A 14,290-nucleotide genomic window follows, 5' to 3' on the forward strand; every position below is an offset into this window, starting at 1 on the left:
TAAATAATACATATTTTATACATAATGCATACTGTATTGTATAACGTTGAATAACTCACCTTGAAAATACTTTTGCATTATTATGATATAAATAAACTAAGCGGCATCGTCTGGTGTTACAAAAAGGAAGCCAACGTGAAAGTGCATTATCCTGCAGTTCATCGACAGCTCCAGCTCTAATGTTAGGTTGGCTGAAGTGAGACAGCATTTCCAAAGTCCCCCTGCAGTACAAGTGATGTCACTCAGGCTTTGGCCATTAATATCAACAGTATATGAAATAAACTAAAGGACTATTCTACTATTGTGGGCAATATTTTTGTGAGGCTAAACACATTTTTTTTTAGAAGTTTAATGTAAACCATTATTTAAATATGTATAAGCTTATTCCCGTTTGCAAATTAATTAGCTACCATAGCTGTCAAAAAAGGGCAGTGAAGTATAAAACACCCTTACTGTCAATCAGTGTCTGGATATATCAATGGATGCCACATACGCATCTGTTTTTACTACTGTTATACTGAATGTATACAGTCTGCTGGTATAGAGTTGCAGTGACTGGAAGACTAAGCCAGAGCAGTGGAACCCCAGTGTAGAAATACTCAAAATACTCTGAATGTCTAGAAATGTAAGTACTGAAGCAGAATGACTGATTCTATGCCAACTAAATTGTAATTATTGCTGCATTACCTGATATATCTTATTTGGTAAAGGTTGGCACTTGATGTAGTAAAGTAATTTTTTTACTCGTATGGGACCAAATCACAACAGAAATGATCTCAGGGCTCTTTCATATGTATTTAGTAAAACGTTAAAGTTAAATAAACTTACAGAAAAAATACCAAAGTATTACTTAAGTACACTACTTGTTAAATGTGTTGGATTGATTTAACCCAAAAGATACTGGTGAACTACAAGTGGTGGGTGAAGCAAAGAGTAAAGATGAAATGATAAAATTAAGTTTATTTCTTATATATTGACCATTTCATGTCTTTTTTAATATTTCCAGACTGCACAAAAGCAAACAGACCAAAATAAAGCAACAGAAAGTCCACCTCTCCATCTGCTTCACATTTACAAATCCATATCAGCAAAACTTACAGTATCAAGAGACCTCCAGAGGATGCAAAGTGAGAGGAGTGGAAAAAAAAAGGGCTTACTCTGGAGTGAAGTGAAATCAGTTTTTCATAGGGCTCCAATGTAAAGGCACAAATCTTAAAGTTTAGCGTCACAAAAGCCAGCCTAAATCATACAGGCACAGTCTTCTTTTGGAGTGAGGTGAGCTCTTTGGGCTGGATTTGTGAGGCTAAGCTAACATAACTAAGCTAGCACGACTTCATTATAGAAGAAAAGCTGTTTTCAGCCTTGCATATAGTAGACGACAACATTTTTACAAACCTGAGGGAGAAAATGGCAATAAGGCACAAAGTCAAGCATGATCACAGATAACCAGTATATAACACACAACACATAGAGATATCAAGGCTTCAGAGGTCCATATATGCATTTATACATGTGTCATAACTGAACAGATTGTGTGCATAGCAGAGAGGCTAAATAGAAGGAATATACTCGACAGTAGCTCAATAAAAGGCTACAAAACCAAATTCACTGGTGATTGTCAACAAAAGACAGGTCCACTGTGTAGAAACACAAACTATAAACAACAGCAGCAGTGCCAAAGTACTATTTAAAAAGAACAGTGATCCCTTGTTTTCAACATTTCACAACACAAACATATTCAGTAATCCGAACAAATAAAAAAAACAGTAATAATATGGAATGTTTTCCCTCAATAACCTCATGATTACAGACACAGAGGAAGCAGGGACAGGATGGATGACAGCTTCAGGCACTTAAGAGAAGAAACATACAGCAGAGGTAAACATTAGTGCAAAGCTGTTTTCAAGGCAGAGGAATGATTCAGCGTGCGATGGTAAAACAGAGATACAGAGTGGGAGACCGCGAGAGTGAGGGCAGAGAAAACAAGGGCACAGTGTGGTGAGCAGAAAGATTCGCTTCACGACGCTGGGGGTGAAGTGCAGGCAGAGGGAGTGTCTGCAGAAGGTGCAGTGAGGCAGTAGGTTCCAGTGCATGTCTGTCCTCTTTGGTGTTTAGTTAATGGCAGTAGAGAACTTAAGGCTGAGATAAAGGACAAGAGCTTTTAAAGTCTGCCTTAGAAAGTAAACGGTTTGAGATTTTGGTTTCTTGTCAATTTCCTGCTTATTTACACATCGGGGGGGTGCAGTGATCTAGAATGACTTTTGCTACAACTTCTCAAAAAATCATCCTGGATCAATACTCCTTTTCTTTGTCCTGATACATATACACTTTTGTGTTGAATCAACGCAGCAGCCTACACCTTAAAGAGGGATGTAACTATAACACAGACTTCTATGACCGTCACTGGTCAACTTGGCAGCTTCACATGAGAACTAAATAGGGAACTGTATTGAAATTACCGTTCTAATAGCTGGCATAGTCTGTAGGATTCAACATGGAGCTAAAACTTGAATAGTGATGGCCAGTCTTAATATTTACATGTGTATAATGTGTGCATATTTACCATGTTGCAGTCGTTTCAGTGTAAGTATTTAATAATGGTAAAAAGTCCCCAAAAATAACTTTTAAAAAAAGACCCTGTGTGGAGGTTTTAACTGCTTGTGACTTATATTGATGCCCTTTTTTTGAGCTGCATGTGAAAACGAGACTGTCTGCAACAAGATGGACTATTTCTATAGAGTTATTCTTAATCCACATAACCGCAGCCAGGGGAAGGTGTCAGACAAGTTTTAAGAAAAGGCTGAAGAAAGCCTTTTTTTTTTTTTTTAAATACTTTTTCCACTGCAAAGAAACAATGGGTTTTACATTTGACTGTTGAAAAACAGCAGGATGAAATTTAAGTCAGAAAACACTCCCTACATACCGGTATGTAAAAGACAAGATAAGCAAAGAAATAAGACATACCGCCTTGTCTACAGGTGCCACCAAATTCAACACAGACTGAAAGTTCCTCACTGGTGCTTTGATGTTACAGACGTTTGTACGATGATTAGAATAATTATTTGGAACCTTAATTGTCAGAAAGATGTATAAGTGCTCATCACGATGTCCCAGATCTCAAAATGATGACTCTACTTGCTTTGTTTGTGAAACCAGCAGATCAAACCCCAAAGCCTTTCCATTGAGCTGACAAGAAGTAGCTAATCCTTACATTAAAGGACTAGAACCAATAAAAATATAGATTTTTTTTCCCGCCAAAAGTATTTTGTTTTAAATTTCCTTCAATCAACAACTTAATTATATGTTGCATGATTAGCGTAGGCTCTGCATAGATTCAACAAAAGAGCGTAAATCAGGCTTTACAGACTTCCGATATAAAGACCCTGGTGTGCAGCCACAGCAAAGATCGGCTCTGTAACTGGTCCTGAGTGAGTGGAGTGTCTGTGTGTGTATGTGTGTGTGTTTGGGGGTAGTTGGTTTTGGTCTTTTTTCATTGGTCAGAGCTGGTCAGCGGCACCAGCTGTGGAGTCTCCACCTGTGAGGTTTTCTGTCCCGGCTGTGACGTCTCATCCTGACCTTCCACAGAGCCCTCTGCTGCAGCCTGTTGCTCACACAGACTCCCCAGCAGCTGAGCTGTCTGAAAGACGGAGGCGTGACCCCTAGGCTGCAGGGACTGGACCTTCTGCAAATTCTGGAAGGTCCGCAGCATCTCAGCAGACACAATGGGCAAATGCTGCTCCTGGATCAGGCTGGCGTTGGTGGGCCGCAGGACGGTGTCCCTCTGGGCAGAGGGTCTGTGAGAAGGTCTGCTCCGCTGGGTGGCCGGGGCTCTGACAGAGGAGGTTAACATCTTCTTTTGTGGTGGGTGTGAATCTTCCTCCTCGACTGACTGGTCACTGGAAGGTATCGTGCTGTCATCAGAGTTATCGCTCACACCATCGTCATGGCCACTGATGTCGTCATTTTCGTCATCTTCTTCTTCTTTGGTGCCTTCTCCATCTATGATATAAATCATGTCTTTGGGCAGAGAGGTGAACTGGTAGACAAGACGCTGGCCTTCAACCTTATTCAATATTCCTCTCTGGTAGTAGTACCTGCATGAGCCCAAAGGTAAAACGTTAAAATTGCAAAACCATGGATCTAGACTCATTGAAAAGACATGACCATGTTATGATGTTGACATTGTTGAGTCGAAGTCTTCCTGTAGTACCTGAGTGCTCGGCCCATTGTCTCATAATTCATGTCTGGCTTGTTCTTGTGTTTGCCCCACAGCCTGGCCACTGCTTTAGAGTTGACCAGCTTGAAGATTCCTGCGTTGGCATTTGTCCATTTAATGTAGCGGGGGCAGACTTGTCGGTCCTGCAACAACTCCATCAGGAACTGCCACAGGTACAGTGTGTTTCCTCCTGAAACACAAACACAGGAAACATGAGGAAAAAGGAACTTTTAGAAAAAGGTGCGTCACATATGTAACTGATCCCCTGTGATTCCTCTATCCAAGGCATTCAAGGTTTCATCTGTCTGTAAGGAAAGGATATTTTAGGAAGAGGACTTTCGTCGAACACAAACACTGGATAGTAATGTGAAAGTGATTTCTCTCCAAACATGACGGCACATTTAAAGAATGAGCCATGTACTGCTGGAGAACAGCAGGAGGTTTCAAAGTTATCAAAGACAGAATGAGAAGTTGTTTGTGTCTCTCTGGCTGCACTAGTAATGTTTTTTAGAACTTATTTTGCTTTTGAAGCCTTGTTGTCCCTATCAAACACTCGCCCCCTGCTATGCACACTGACTTTAATCATGTTCTCTCCTCTGTTTCACAAACACATTTTTCAGAAAACAAATTATGCTTCCTAACTTAGGAAATCTGACAAAGGCATTGAACAGGGATGTGATTAGCATCGCACAAACAGAGGTACACTTTCAATCAGTGTTCAAGCGTACAAATTTACAAATAAAGGTAATGCAGAATGCAGATCTCTTCCTTTAACCAGTTCCAATGTGCATACGGCCCCTAACACCATCTAAATACATATGCAAACCTGTTTCTGTTATATCACAGCACTGCAGAATTTCTGTAGCTGTAAACAAGTAGCCTACCGTGTGTAGATAAAACAGTTAAAAACAGTTAAAAACGTAATCAGAATTCAGAAAGTGATTGATTTCTGTGTGAAACATTCTGTCAGACAGGACAGTCCATGCAATGAAGAAGACCATGAAGAATGGTCTCTTTTTTTTAGCTGTTTCTTTGGAATCTTAATTTTGATAAACTTTTGATAAAAACAAACACAAAGTGGCTACAAAACCACAGCAGCTCACGCACACCTGACCACATGGGGGGAGAGAGAGAGAGAGAGAGAGAGAGAGAGAGAGAGAGAGAGAGAGAGAGAGAGAGAGAGAGAGAGAGGGGACCTTACAGATAGCACCATTTTTTTTCATTTTGGACATAACTACTGAGTCCTGGACCTTAGTGACATCAAAGTTGATCACAACCTTTGTTAATAAAGTGCCAGTCTAAAACCTGACTATGCTGCTGCCACTGACTGCTAACAGCGTATTGCCCTTTGAATAGCAAACTGCCTTCTATTTTATTTCAAAACAGGTGTAGATGTTCAAGCTCAGCAAAACTTAACATGGACATTAATAAATAAAAAGCATCGTCACACACTTGAGTCCTGGAATTCTCCTTATTTCACAGTACAACTTGTTACCCCACTTTTTTTCAAAATGTGTTTTAATGTATTTCCATGGGTCACCTCTTCACGTCCAAAAATCCAGACTTCTTGATTTGTGCTGTTGTTTCAACTTTTATTTATCTTTTGATTTATTGCCTCTGTTTCTCATAATTTGAGGAGAAAAGTATTTATAAAAAATATCTCACTTGAAAATAATATTCAAAATATTCCAGAAAGTATCATTAGGAGTTTTTAACTGACGACGAACCAGACTGAAATGAATTCTGATGGCTATACAGGACCTACCTAAACAAACAAAACCATTACAAGGATTTGGACTATTTCTATATAGTTATTATTAGTGTTATTATTAGTGCCTGTCAACACTGCCACCATCTTAGTTTCTGAAGAGGGGATTAACAACACGCTGCTGAATAGCCGTGGTCTTCATTAGCAAACTAACACTACCCAAGCATTTACAGGACGGGAGCAACGAAGAGATGAACCACTTTGTCAAATATCAGCATTCACAATGTTTCATGTGTTTACATGTCATGGTTAAGGCATCATGAATCTATCCTGTGATCTTAGTATCTCGAGTACAACATGTACTTGAGAGAGGTCAATTGAGACAATCGTTTCATTTTCTCGCGCATGTTTCACAGTAGCAGCCTTTATGTTACTCTGAGGGCACATCGAGCACAGCGTTCTAAAAGTTGAAATGATACCAGGTCGTATCAAATAGCCATCACATCGAGATAATGAGGTGCATGTCCATTTGTTTTTGTGACATTACCTTTGTTGTATTTATCCTTTTTCACTGTGATGTCTGGTGTGGGAGACTCTGCCCTTCTATGTCGAGCTTTTCTCCCTGAGTAGTAGAGGAAGAAAGGCATCTTATACAATATTTCATAAACAGGAACTCTAAACATGATTTATAACCCAGAAAGTGACTGACCTCTTTTTCTGGACTGCAGCTGTGACACAGGCTTCCCTGTGTGCAGCGAGTGCCATTGTGGCTGGTCAAATGCTCCCACAATCCCCTCTGCTGACACGGTCACCTGGGTAACAGGCGTAGTGATAACATCACCCAGTGATGGCAGGAAGGTCTGGGCTGCAGGAGGGAATAAACAGATGTAATGAAAGAGAACAGCACTCTGACCACCACGTCTAAAAATAACAGCTCGCAGTCAGACATGTCCTGAATCAAACCGCAGAGAGGGGGGGGGGGGGGGTTACCAGGACATCTTCACTCTGATAGTGTGCATGTGAGGAGCATGTGTGTGTGTGTTTGTGCTTACAGTAGTGTTGCTCCAGTGAGAGGGAGTCAGGGCAGTCCATGTTGAGAAGGGAGTCAGCAGCAACAAGTGTCTCCATGGTTTCTTCCTCTCCACTTTCACATGGCTCCACTACAAACACCAGAGGAGAGGGGCACAAACATTAAAAAAACGTACAGCGGGTGGAGGAGGATGGCATGAGTAAGAGGACATTAAAATAATCACAGAGTAGAAATCTCAACCGTTTGATAGACTAGTGGACTAGACAAACAACCATTTTTGTCATCCTTAAAAATAATTTATATTTTATCAAGGCATGTTTTAAGGTTTAGCAGGCATTATTTTCTTGTCATTTTGTAGACGGTAATGATTTAAATTAATAATAATTGCATCCACATTGCCCTCGCTCCGCTGTGATCCCCAACGAAACCCGTCTTGAAAATGGAAGAAATTTAAGAGACAAGTTAAAGACGTTCCAAATCTTTCTCCACTTGCTGCCACAGCTCCGTCAGAAAGTAACCCCTCAGTGAGTAGAATAGACGGGAAAGGCTTTCCTGGACTTGTTCAACATTGATCTCACAGGGAAAACTGTTGCTAAAATGTATAAGAGGCAGCAAAAATAAACTCATGGGTCATAGTGATAGAGTAACGGTCAATCTGTAATACATAATATACTAATAACCTTAATAATGTGCTGTTCAAAGCTGAAGTGACAAGGTGCAGAGTCTAGGCCTTTATATCAGCAGGTTTACCTGGGTTTGTATTCATGAAGCTTTATTTTAGACCGGTAGAAACTGACGTAATAAAAATTAGCCTATCAGTTTATTATTGTATTTCTGTTAATATATAACTTCAATTCAACTCAATTCAGAGACCTGTAATTACAAAAAACAATGTCATAGGCCATTTTAATACAAACAGTGACATCTATACAAACTTAACAAACAACTTTAAGAGGATTTTGCTCATACTGAACTCTATTACAGAACTCTTCTAGACATTAAAAGGAAAAGACAACACTTACAATACTTTAAATAATAGGAAGAAAAACCATAGACCCTTTTATATTTTTGTTTGAAGTGCAAGTGCCATATTTGTCATGTTTAAGGGTTTAAAAGTTACTCTAGCACACATGCAAATACAGTTTCTCTGTGAGTTTCCAGGTTTGTATTTTAAAGTATTTTAAAGAACAGCATTGTTTGGAGGTGGCATGTGCTTTGTCCGATGACCACTTTTCTATAAAATTCCCTAAAATACTCTTAAACTATTATCAATTTACTCCAGAGAGGGGAGTTAATATTGGAGAAAGAGAAGAGTATTAGAAGGCTTAAATGATAAGGGTTTTACTTGGTGGCTTGACATTATCCACCTGTCGTTCGCAGGGGAATAATGATGCAGATGTGCAAATTTAAAACAAATTAATATCTTTAAGATCATTGAACTGATATTTAATGGATATTGTATTTGATTGATTTGATTTGTGATCCTATTATTAAGGATCTTCAAACATATTGCAGACTAGCATTCATTCACGTTTATCACAAACTGTATGACAGTGAAGTGGGACTACAACAGTTGAAACATTGGCTGAAAAATCACAGGTTAGTGGCTGTTAATGTACTCGATACCGAAAATTAGCTAATCAACAATTTCTCCAGAAACCCACTGAATACTGCTTGACTTTTTTTATAAAGAGAAATGCATTTTTTTTAACTACTAACCCTTGAATTATTTCAAAAGATTGAGAAGCAGTTAAAAAAAAATCGAGATTTGTCCTTGCCCCAGGGCCTACTTTTTCACTCCACCTATTCAACTTAATTAATTCACATTTTTATCTAAAGAAAAACAACAACAACAACAACTAATATTTGATTATTATGTTTCACTGCTTTGATGTATGTTATGCCCACACATACATAAAGGGCAGCAGCTGTGTTGGTTATTAAATAGATCACATTTAAGGACAAACACATCCATAGGTAAACTATTATAAGAGGGACGCGTATTGTTTTGGCGCATGTATTTATGTGATGGGGAGAGGTTGTGCGGCGGAGAGTACAGAACATCTGCTAGCTTACAGCCCAGTGCTGTCCCCAGCTCCAACACTCTCTGCCGCCTTCAAACCCAGTAAAACAAACACTTAAAACAATCAGACATTGCTAAAGAAACACAGCAGGTAAGTTATTGTCCTCAACACGGCTGTGGTTTTAATGTAAATGTCCAAAACTGTCCGCAAGTGCTGCTTTTTTTGCAGTAACCGTTAGCTTAGGTTGGACGAACCTCGCCATGCCCCCAACTTCTACAACAACAACAATAATGTCGGACAAAAACAACCCGAATCAGCGGTAAAACTTACTTTTAATGGCCAGAACTGGTGATGAACAAGCCATAGCAAATGTGCTGTAGCCCGGGATGACCACGTCTACATCCTTATATGATTCATTAACTCTCTTTCCCAGACACAAGCCAGGAATGTTTTGTTTCACTTCCTGAATATTTGCCGAGGGTGGTCCATCCATGTGCGAGGGTTGCGACTGCGCATGCGTAGGTCAAGGCCTTTGTTACCTGATAATGACTTAATTTAGTGGAGAACTGACAAGGGTTAGGCAGCTGAATAAGAATTATAGAGACTGCTAGTCGGCAGGTGAGCTTCATGTATGAAATGTGAACGTGACAGATGAAACTTGTACTACGTGTGTGTGTGTGTGTGTGTGTGTGTGTGTGTGAGTGAGTGCTGTGTTCACTGACCTTTGAGCAGCTGCTGGTGGTCCTGCTCTGTCTGTATCTGTTCACACGCTAAACCTGCATACAAGAGCTGGTGTGGGAGGGGAACCTGTTCCACAATCACCGCAGGGTAATCCGAGTAACCCATCAACTGCAAAACACAAAAAAACAATAGATGAAATCCGATTACAATTGGTCAGATTACTCTACATGCAAGCTTGTCACTGTTTGACATGAGCTTACCTGTGACATGTTGACATGATCACTGGCAAAGTCAAAGATGAGCTCTGACTGCTGCAGCATGGCTGAATATCTTGAACCCGCAACCGACTTTAACTGTTTGAAAACATCATCACAGCTTTCATCTGAATAACCAAACTACTCTTGCGTCCTTTGTTTTTGTCCAGACGGATGCAGTTTTGATGACTGAAGAGCTTGGTCCAGGTGAAGATGAAGCCGGTCTTTTCCCATGCAGCACAGCTCAACAGCAGCGGAGTGATGTGAGTAAAATAATTGACCAGAGACACAGAGGCGTTGCAGGAAACTCGTGTTCACTTGCTCTCGATGAGGAAGTGGGGGCTGCTAAACTGTCCTGTGGTCTGACTGAACCTGCCAAACACAGAAGAGAGAACAAATGGTGAAGTAGTGGTGGTTGGTGGGGGGAGTTTGAGAGATTAAGAGACACGGTGAAAGCCCCACACCGGCAAAGACTCAGGTGATTACCCGATAGACCATTTAATAAAATGTCCAAATACAGCATTTCAATCAGTCTCAAAGAAAACAGCATATTAGCTATCTTACTTCTTTTATGTAGAATCTATTTTTTTTTCTCGCTCTTATCTTGCTTCTAAAAGAGGCCAAACGAGCAACAGGAAGGAAGCGTTTGCACTGCAATGTGTGCCTGCCCTAGCTGTGTGTGTGTGTGTGGGTGTGTGTATCGTACAAGAAGTGGGGAGGCAGCTGGTATTGAACTTGAAACATCACGTCTTTGCACAACATTCAAGGTTTCAGGGGTGAGCACATTCCTTGCCACATGAGTTTGGAGGGAACATTGAGAACAAAACTACAAACCACTTCCCTACTCACTCTTAAGTCGTTTGATTTTCCTCTTTTCCTCCGAGCAGTCCTGCTCAGTTTCCCCTTATATCTCTTAAATTAACTTAGCTAGCCGTGTAGTAAATGTAACCCCTTCTGTTGCTGCTTTACATAGGCCTCCCACTCACATCTGTCAAATTTAAGTTGTAAACTCTGTTGGTTCTGTGGCACTCACCTTCAACTCCTCTGTGTTGAGAATTCAAATCTGCCTTCACCTTTTGCTTCAGTCAGTTAAATGATAACATCGACATGTCTTCCAAACAATTAAATAAAATAATTAAGCTCCAACATTTTAATCCTCAGTTTGGTAAAAACCGTCTCATCGTCCCACAGTATTCAGAGAGTGTGTGTGTGTGTGTGCTTCTTCTCCTTTATATGCGTGTGTATTTGAGGCACAACATGTTTGGGTCAGTTATCAAGCAGGAAGCACAGCTCAGTTAGGAGGCACCGCTTCCTGAGTTCCTGCACCAGAATGCTGCCAACTTCTCTGCCAGCTCTGCATGTCTCGCTCATTCTCGCTTCCTCTGATGTTTGCAGTTTGTTTGGAGCTCAACGACTGATGTATGAATGGAATTACAGAAGACAGTTAACTTCTCAAAGACAATGACTAACTTGACTATGACTACTTGACAATGACTAACTAACTTCTCAAACAATGTAAATTTCCCCATTGTGGGATAAATAAAGGATTATCTTATCTTATCTTAAAGGAGTGTAAGACTTTAAAGTTTGCGAGGCGGAAGTAATGTTCTGCATACACAAAACTGAAAAACTGCAACTTTCAAAAGTTTTCATATATTTACAATATTTGCAGATGTTTTGTCTTTTAAGTGAGTAGGGGTGTAAATCTCAATCCTCTTTCCAAATTGTAAGATGAATGTATGACATGATACAACTTTGACTGGATTCAGGGGCCTAAAATCGATATGAGATAATATAACAGATCCATTGAGAACAATCAGATGCATTTATGTCATATTAAAAGAACATACAATAAAACATTTGATAATTTACAATTGAACTATTTAAGCCAAAAAAACATACTCTTGATAAAAAGGTCAAATAAATGTAAATATTGGTTGTGCATCTGATAAAGGCTTCTATTTTGTTTCTATAGTATCATTAATCATTAGATCCATATTTTATTTTATGTCCAATCATTGATCGTTTCACTGCTAAGTTTGAATTGGACGGACAAAACATGCAATTTACATTTATCTGCCTGCCCTTTGAAAAATAAAATTCCCTCTCGACTGAGAGAATATAAGCTTTATTTGCTCCCATGGAGAGAAATATGTGAGTCTAACTCATAGTTACTTTGAACTAGTTACTGATTTCTCTTTTAATATTTACTCTGTTAATCCCTCCTCCAACATCTGTTTTGAAGTTGTAGTACAGGTTAAGCATATTATACTTATAATGAACAGCTACTTCCCACATCCTAACCTGAAAATCCGGCTCTGGATGTCAGAGTGGCACGCTGCCATGTTTATTTACGATTCCATATGTGTAGCAGAAAACATGTTGGGGTGCGCTTTGTGTTTTATAGCAGTAAAAAAAAAAGATGATTGGAGTTTGCTGAAGTGATATCACAGCCCCCCCCCCCCCCCCAAAAAAAAAAAAACATCTGTATTTGTGCTGTTTTCATGCTTTGAGTGGTAGCCAACTCTGGCAGTCATTGTGCCCTGTGTGTGTGTGTGTGTGTGTGTGTATCTTTATTGTGAGTGTGTATGTTCATTGTGAGCGTGCCCTGCAGCCTGCAGCTTCTATAGAGAGCGTCTCTGACAGCACACAGCCTGTGTTCATCAGCACTCTGCTCACATAGGTTTGTCTCTGCGGCCTCAGTGCTGCGATCTGAGTCTGTGAAGTGGCTGCCAGGCCCCGAAGGACACTGATAAGCCCCCATAACATTCATTCCAGAGTTTGTGTGTGTTTGTGTGTTTGAGAGCGAGCGAGATACAGAGAGAGAGAGAGAGAGAGTGTGTTTGACAGAAAGGGGCAGAGAGTGTGTATGTGTGAACTAGGCCAGGCTGATAACAGTAAGTGCGGGAGCAGCTGATAAGCCCCTCTTGTTGCTTGGGGTAACCGGGCCTTGTTAAATGAACACAGTGAAATATGGCGGGTGTGCGTATGGTTTTGTGTGTTTTTTATGTGTGTGTGCGTGTGTGTATAGGGAGTAAAGGAGATTGGGAAATCATGGAATGGCTGAGGTGGTCACAACACACCTTTGGTTTGAAACCTTTTTTGGTGTTCATGTGTGTATGTAAAAAAAAAAAAAACTTTTAAAATGTGTTACATGATCTTATTCATTTGTATCACTCATTCTATTCTACAGTGCTTTAAATGTCTAATCCCTTTTTTTCCATACCTTAGTAAAGCACTTTGATTTGCCTCTGTGTTTGAAGTATGCTATAATATAAAGCTGTCTTGCTTTTTAACTGTCATTTACATTAAATCAAACACAGGTAGGCTACTTTTTACCGTCCTACCGAGTGGTTAAACTGCGTCAAACAGCCGTGCTCACAAACTTACAACTTACACTCTGAAATATACTTTCACTTTCCCTTCAGCACATGTCATGCACCGCACAGAAACAATGAGAGCAGCTTACATTTCTTTTGTTGTAGTGTTCTTGATGTGAATATATATATATATAGAGAGAGAGAGTAGTAGTAGTCCTGTTATAGAATAAGAATAAGTGGAGTCTTACCTTGTGTTTATATCTCGTGTCTGTAGCTGCCTGGTGGATCCACAAGTGGAATGGAAATTGTTCTCATCCCTTTTTGGCAAACACGAGAACCCTCATGTGCTCACAGACCTGGGATCAGTTTCTGTTTGTGAATCTTCAATCACACAGACAACTCTGAAACAGACTTTGGATCAGTGAGGATCGGCATGAGTTTTTTTTTTCTTCTTCCCGTCAGCCCTTGTCAGTTATTGCTTCCTCTTTTTTTCATACCACCTCCTCCTCACCTCCACCCCACCCCCACACCACGTGGGTTCTGATTGGTTACCTGTGTTGTGAGTCAAGTAACCCATAGTGACCATTGTCAGTGCGGAGCAAATGTAAACACGGGTGTATTTGCAATGTAAAGCAGCAGAGAGCCGAGCCACAGGTCTGCAAACAGCACAGTGGTTTGTGTGAGGATGGACGACCAGCAGACGTGTGATGACCTCACTGGATATCACATTTAATCAATAGGTTAATCAAATGAAAGGATTTTACAGCATTATTTGATACAATGTACATTTACCATTACAATACAAGGCTTATGATCACATTACCTTATATAATAGAGATAAAAATGTGGTCAAAATCATTAAAGATTTATGAAAAAAATGGCTTACACACTTGACTAACAGGGTGACATGTGCATGAAGTTAAACACAACTCTGTCTTAATCCAGTCCCTGATGCTCCCTAGTGGCCAAGCTCTGCACCAGCACCCTAAACAACAAGTGGGAGTAACCCTTAATGCCCCCCCCCCCCTCTCTCTTTTTAATAAACAGCCCATGGAGA

The 14,290-nt window shown here is 40.1% G+C and overlaps 1 protein-coding gene across 3 annotated transcripts; it reads right to left on the reverse strand.

Annotated features, from left to right (window-relative positions):
- Window positions 1-945: 945 nt before the first annotated feature.
- Window positions 946-13,711, reverse strand: LOC132978341 (ETS-related transcription factor Elf-1-like). 3 transcript variants are annotated; one of them, XM_061043468.1, is made up of 8 exons: window positions 13,482-13,711; window positions 9,920-10,285; window positions 9,701-9,827; window positions 6,977-7,084; window positions 6,634-6,789; window positions 6,472-6,546; window positions 4,211-4,406; window positions 946-4,094 (listed from the first exon to the last, which is right to left on the reverse strand). In XM_061043468.1, the coding sequence occupies exons 2-8, from the start codon at window positions 9,977-9,979 to the stop codon at window positions 3,491-3,493; spliced, it is 1,326 nt and encodes a 441-aa protein (XP_060899451.1). In that variant the 5' UTR covers window positions 9,980-10,285; window positions 13,482-13,711; the 3' UTR covers window positions 946-3,490. The 3 variants fall into 3 exon arrangements, with proteins under 3 accessions (XP_060899451.1, XP_060899452.1, XP_060899453.1); XM_061043469.1 differs by lacking the exon at window positions 13,482-13,711 and adding an exon at window positions 10,947-11,088; XM_061043470.1 differs by lacking the exons at window positions 9,701-9,827; window positions 9,920-10,285; window positions 13,482-13,711 and adding an exon at window positions 9,309-9,658.
- Window positions 13,712-14,290: the final 579 nt, after the last annotated feature.

The sequence above is a fragment of the Labrus mixtus genome, chromosome 8 (assembly GCF_963584025.1).
Source record: "Labrus mixtus chromosome 8, fLabMix1.1, whole genome shotgun sequence".
NCBI classification, from domain to species: domain Eukaryota; kingdom Metazoa; phylum Chordata; class Actinopteri; order Labriformes; family Labridae; genus Labrus; species Labrus mixtus.

Bases quoted from the DNA above. Each gene is read 5' to 3' on its own strand.
- LOC132978341 (XM_061043468.1), bottom strand. From the start codon at position 9,979: ATGCTGCAGCAGTCAGAGCTCATCTTTGACTTTGCCAGTGATCATGTC. The intron at 7,085-9,700 runs GTCAGTGAACAC...TGGTGTTTGTAG, and splicing joins CCACCAGCAGCTGCTCAAAG to TGGAGCCATGTGAAAGTGGA. The intron at 4,407-6,471 runs GTAATGTCACAA...TTTGTGTTTCAG, and splicing joins AAAGGATAAATACAACAAAG to GAGGAAACACACTGTACCTG.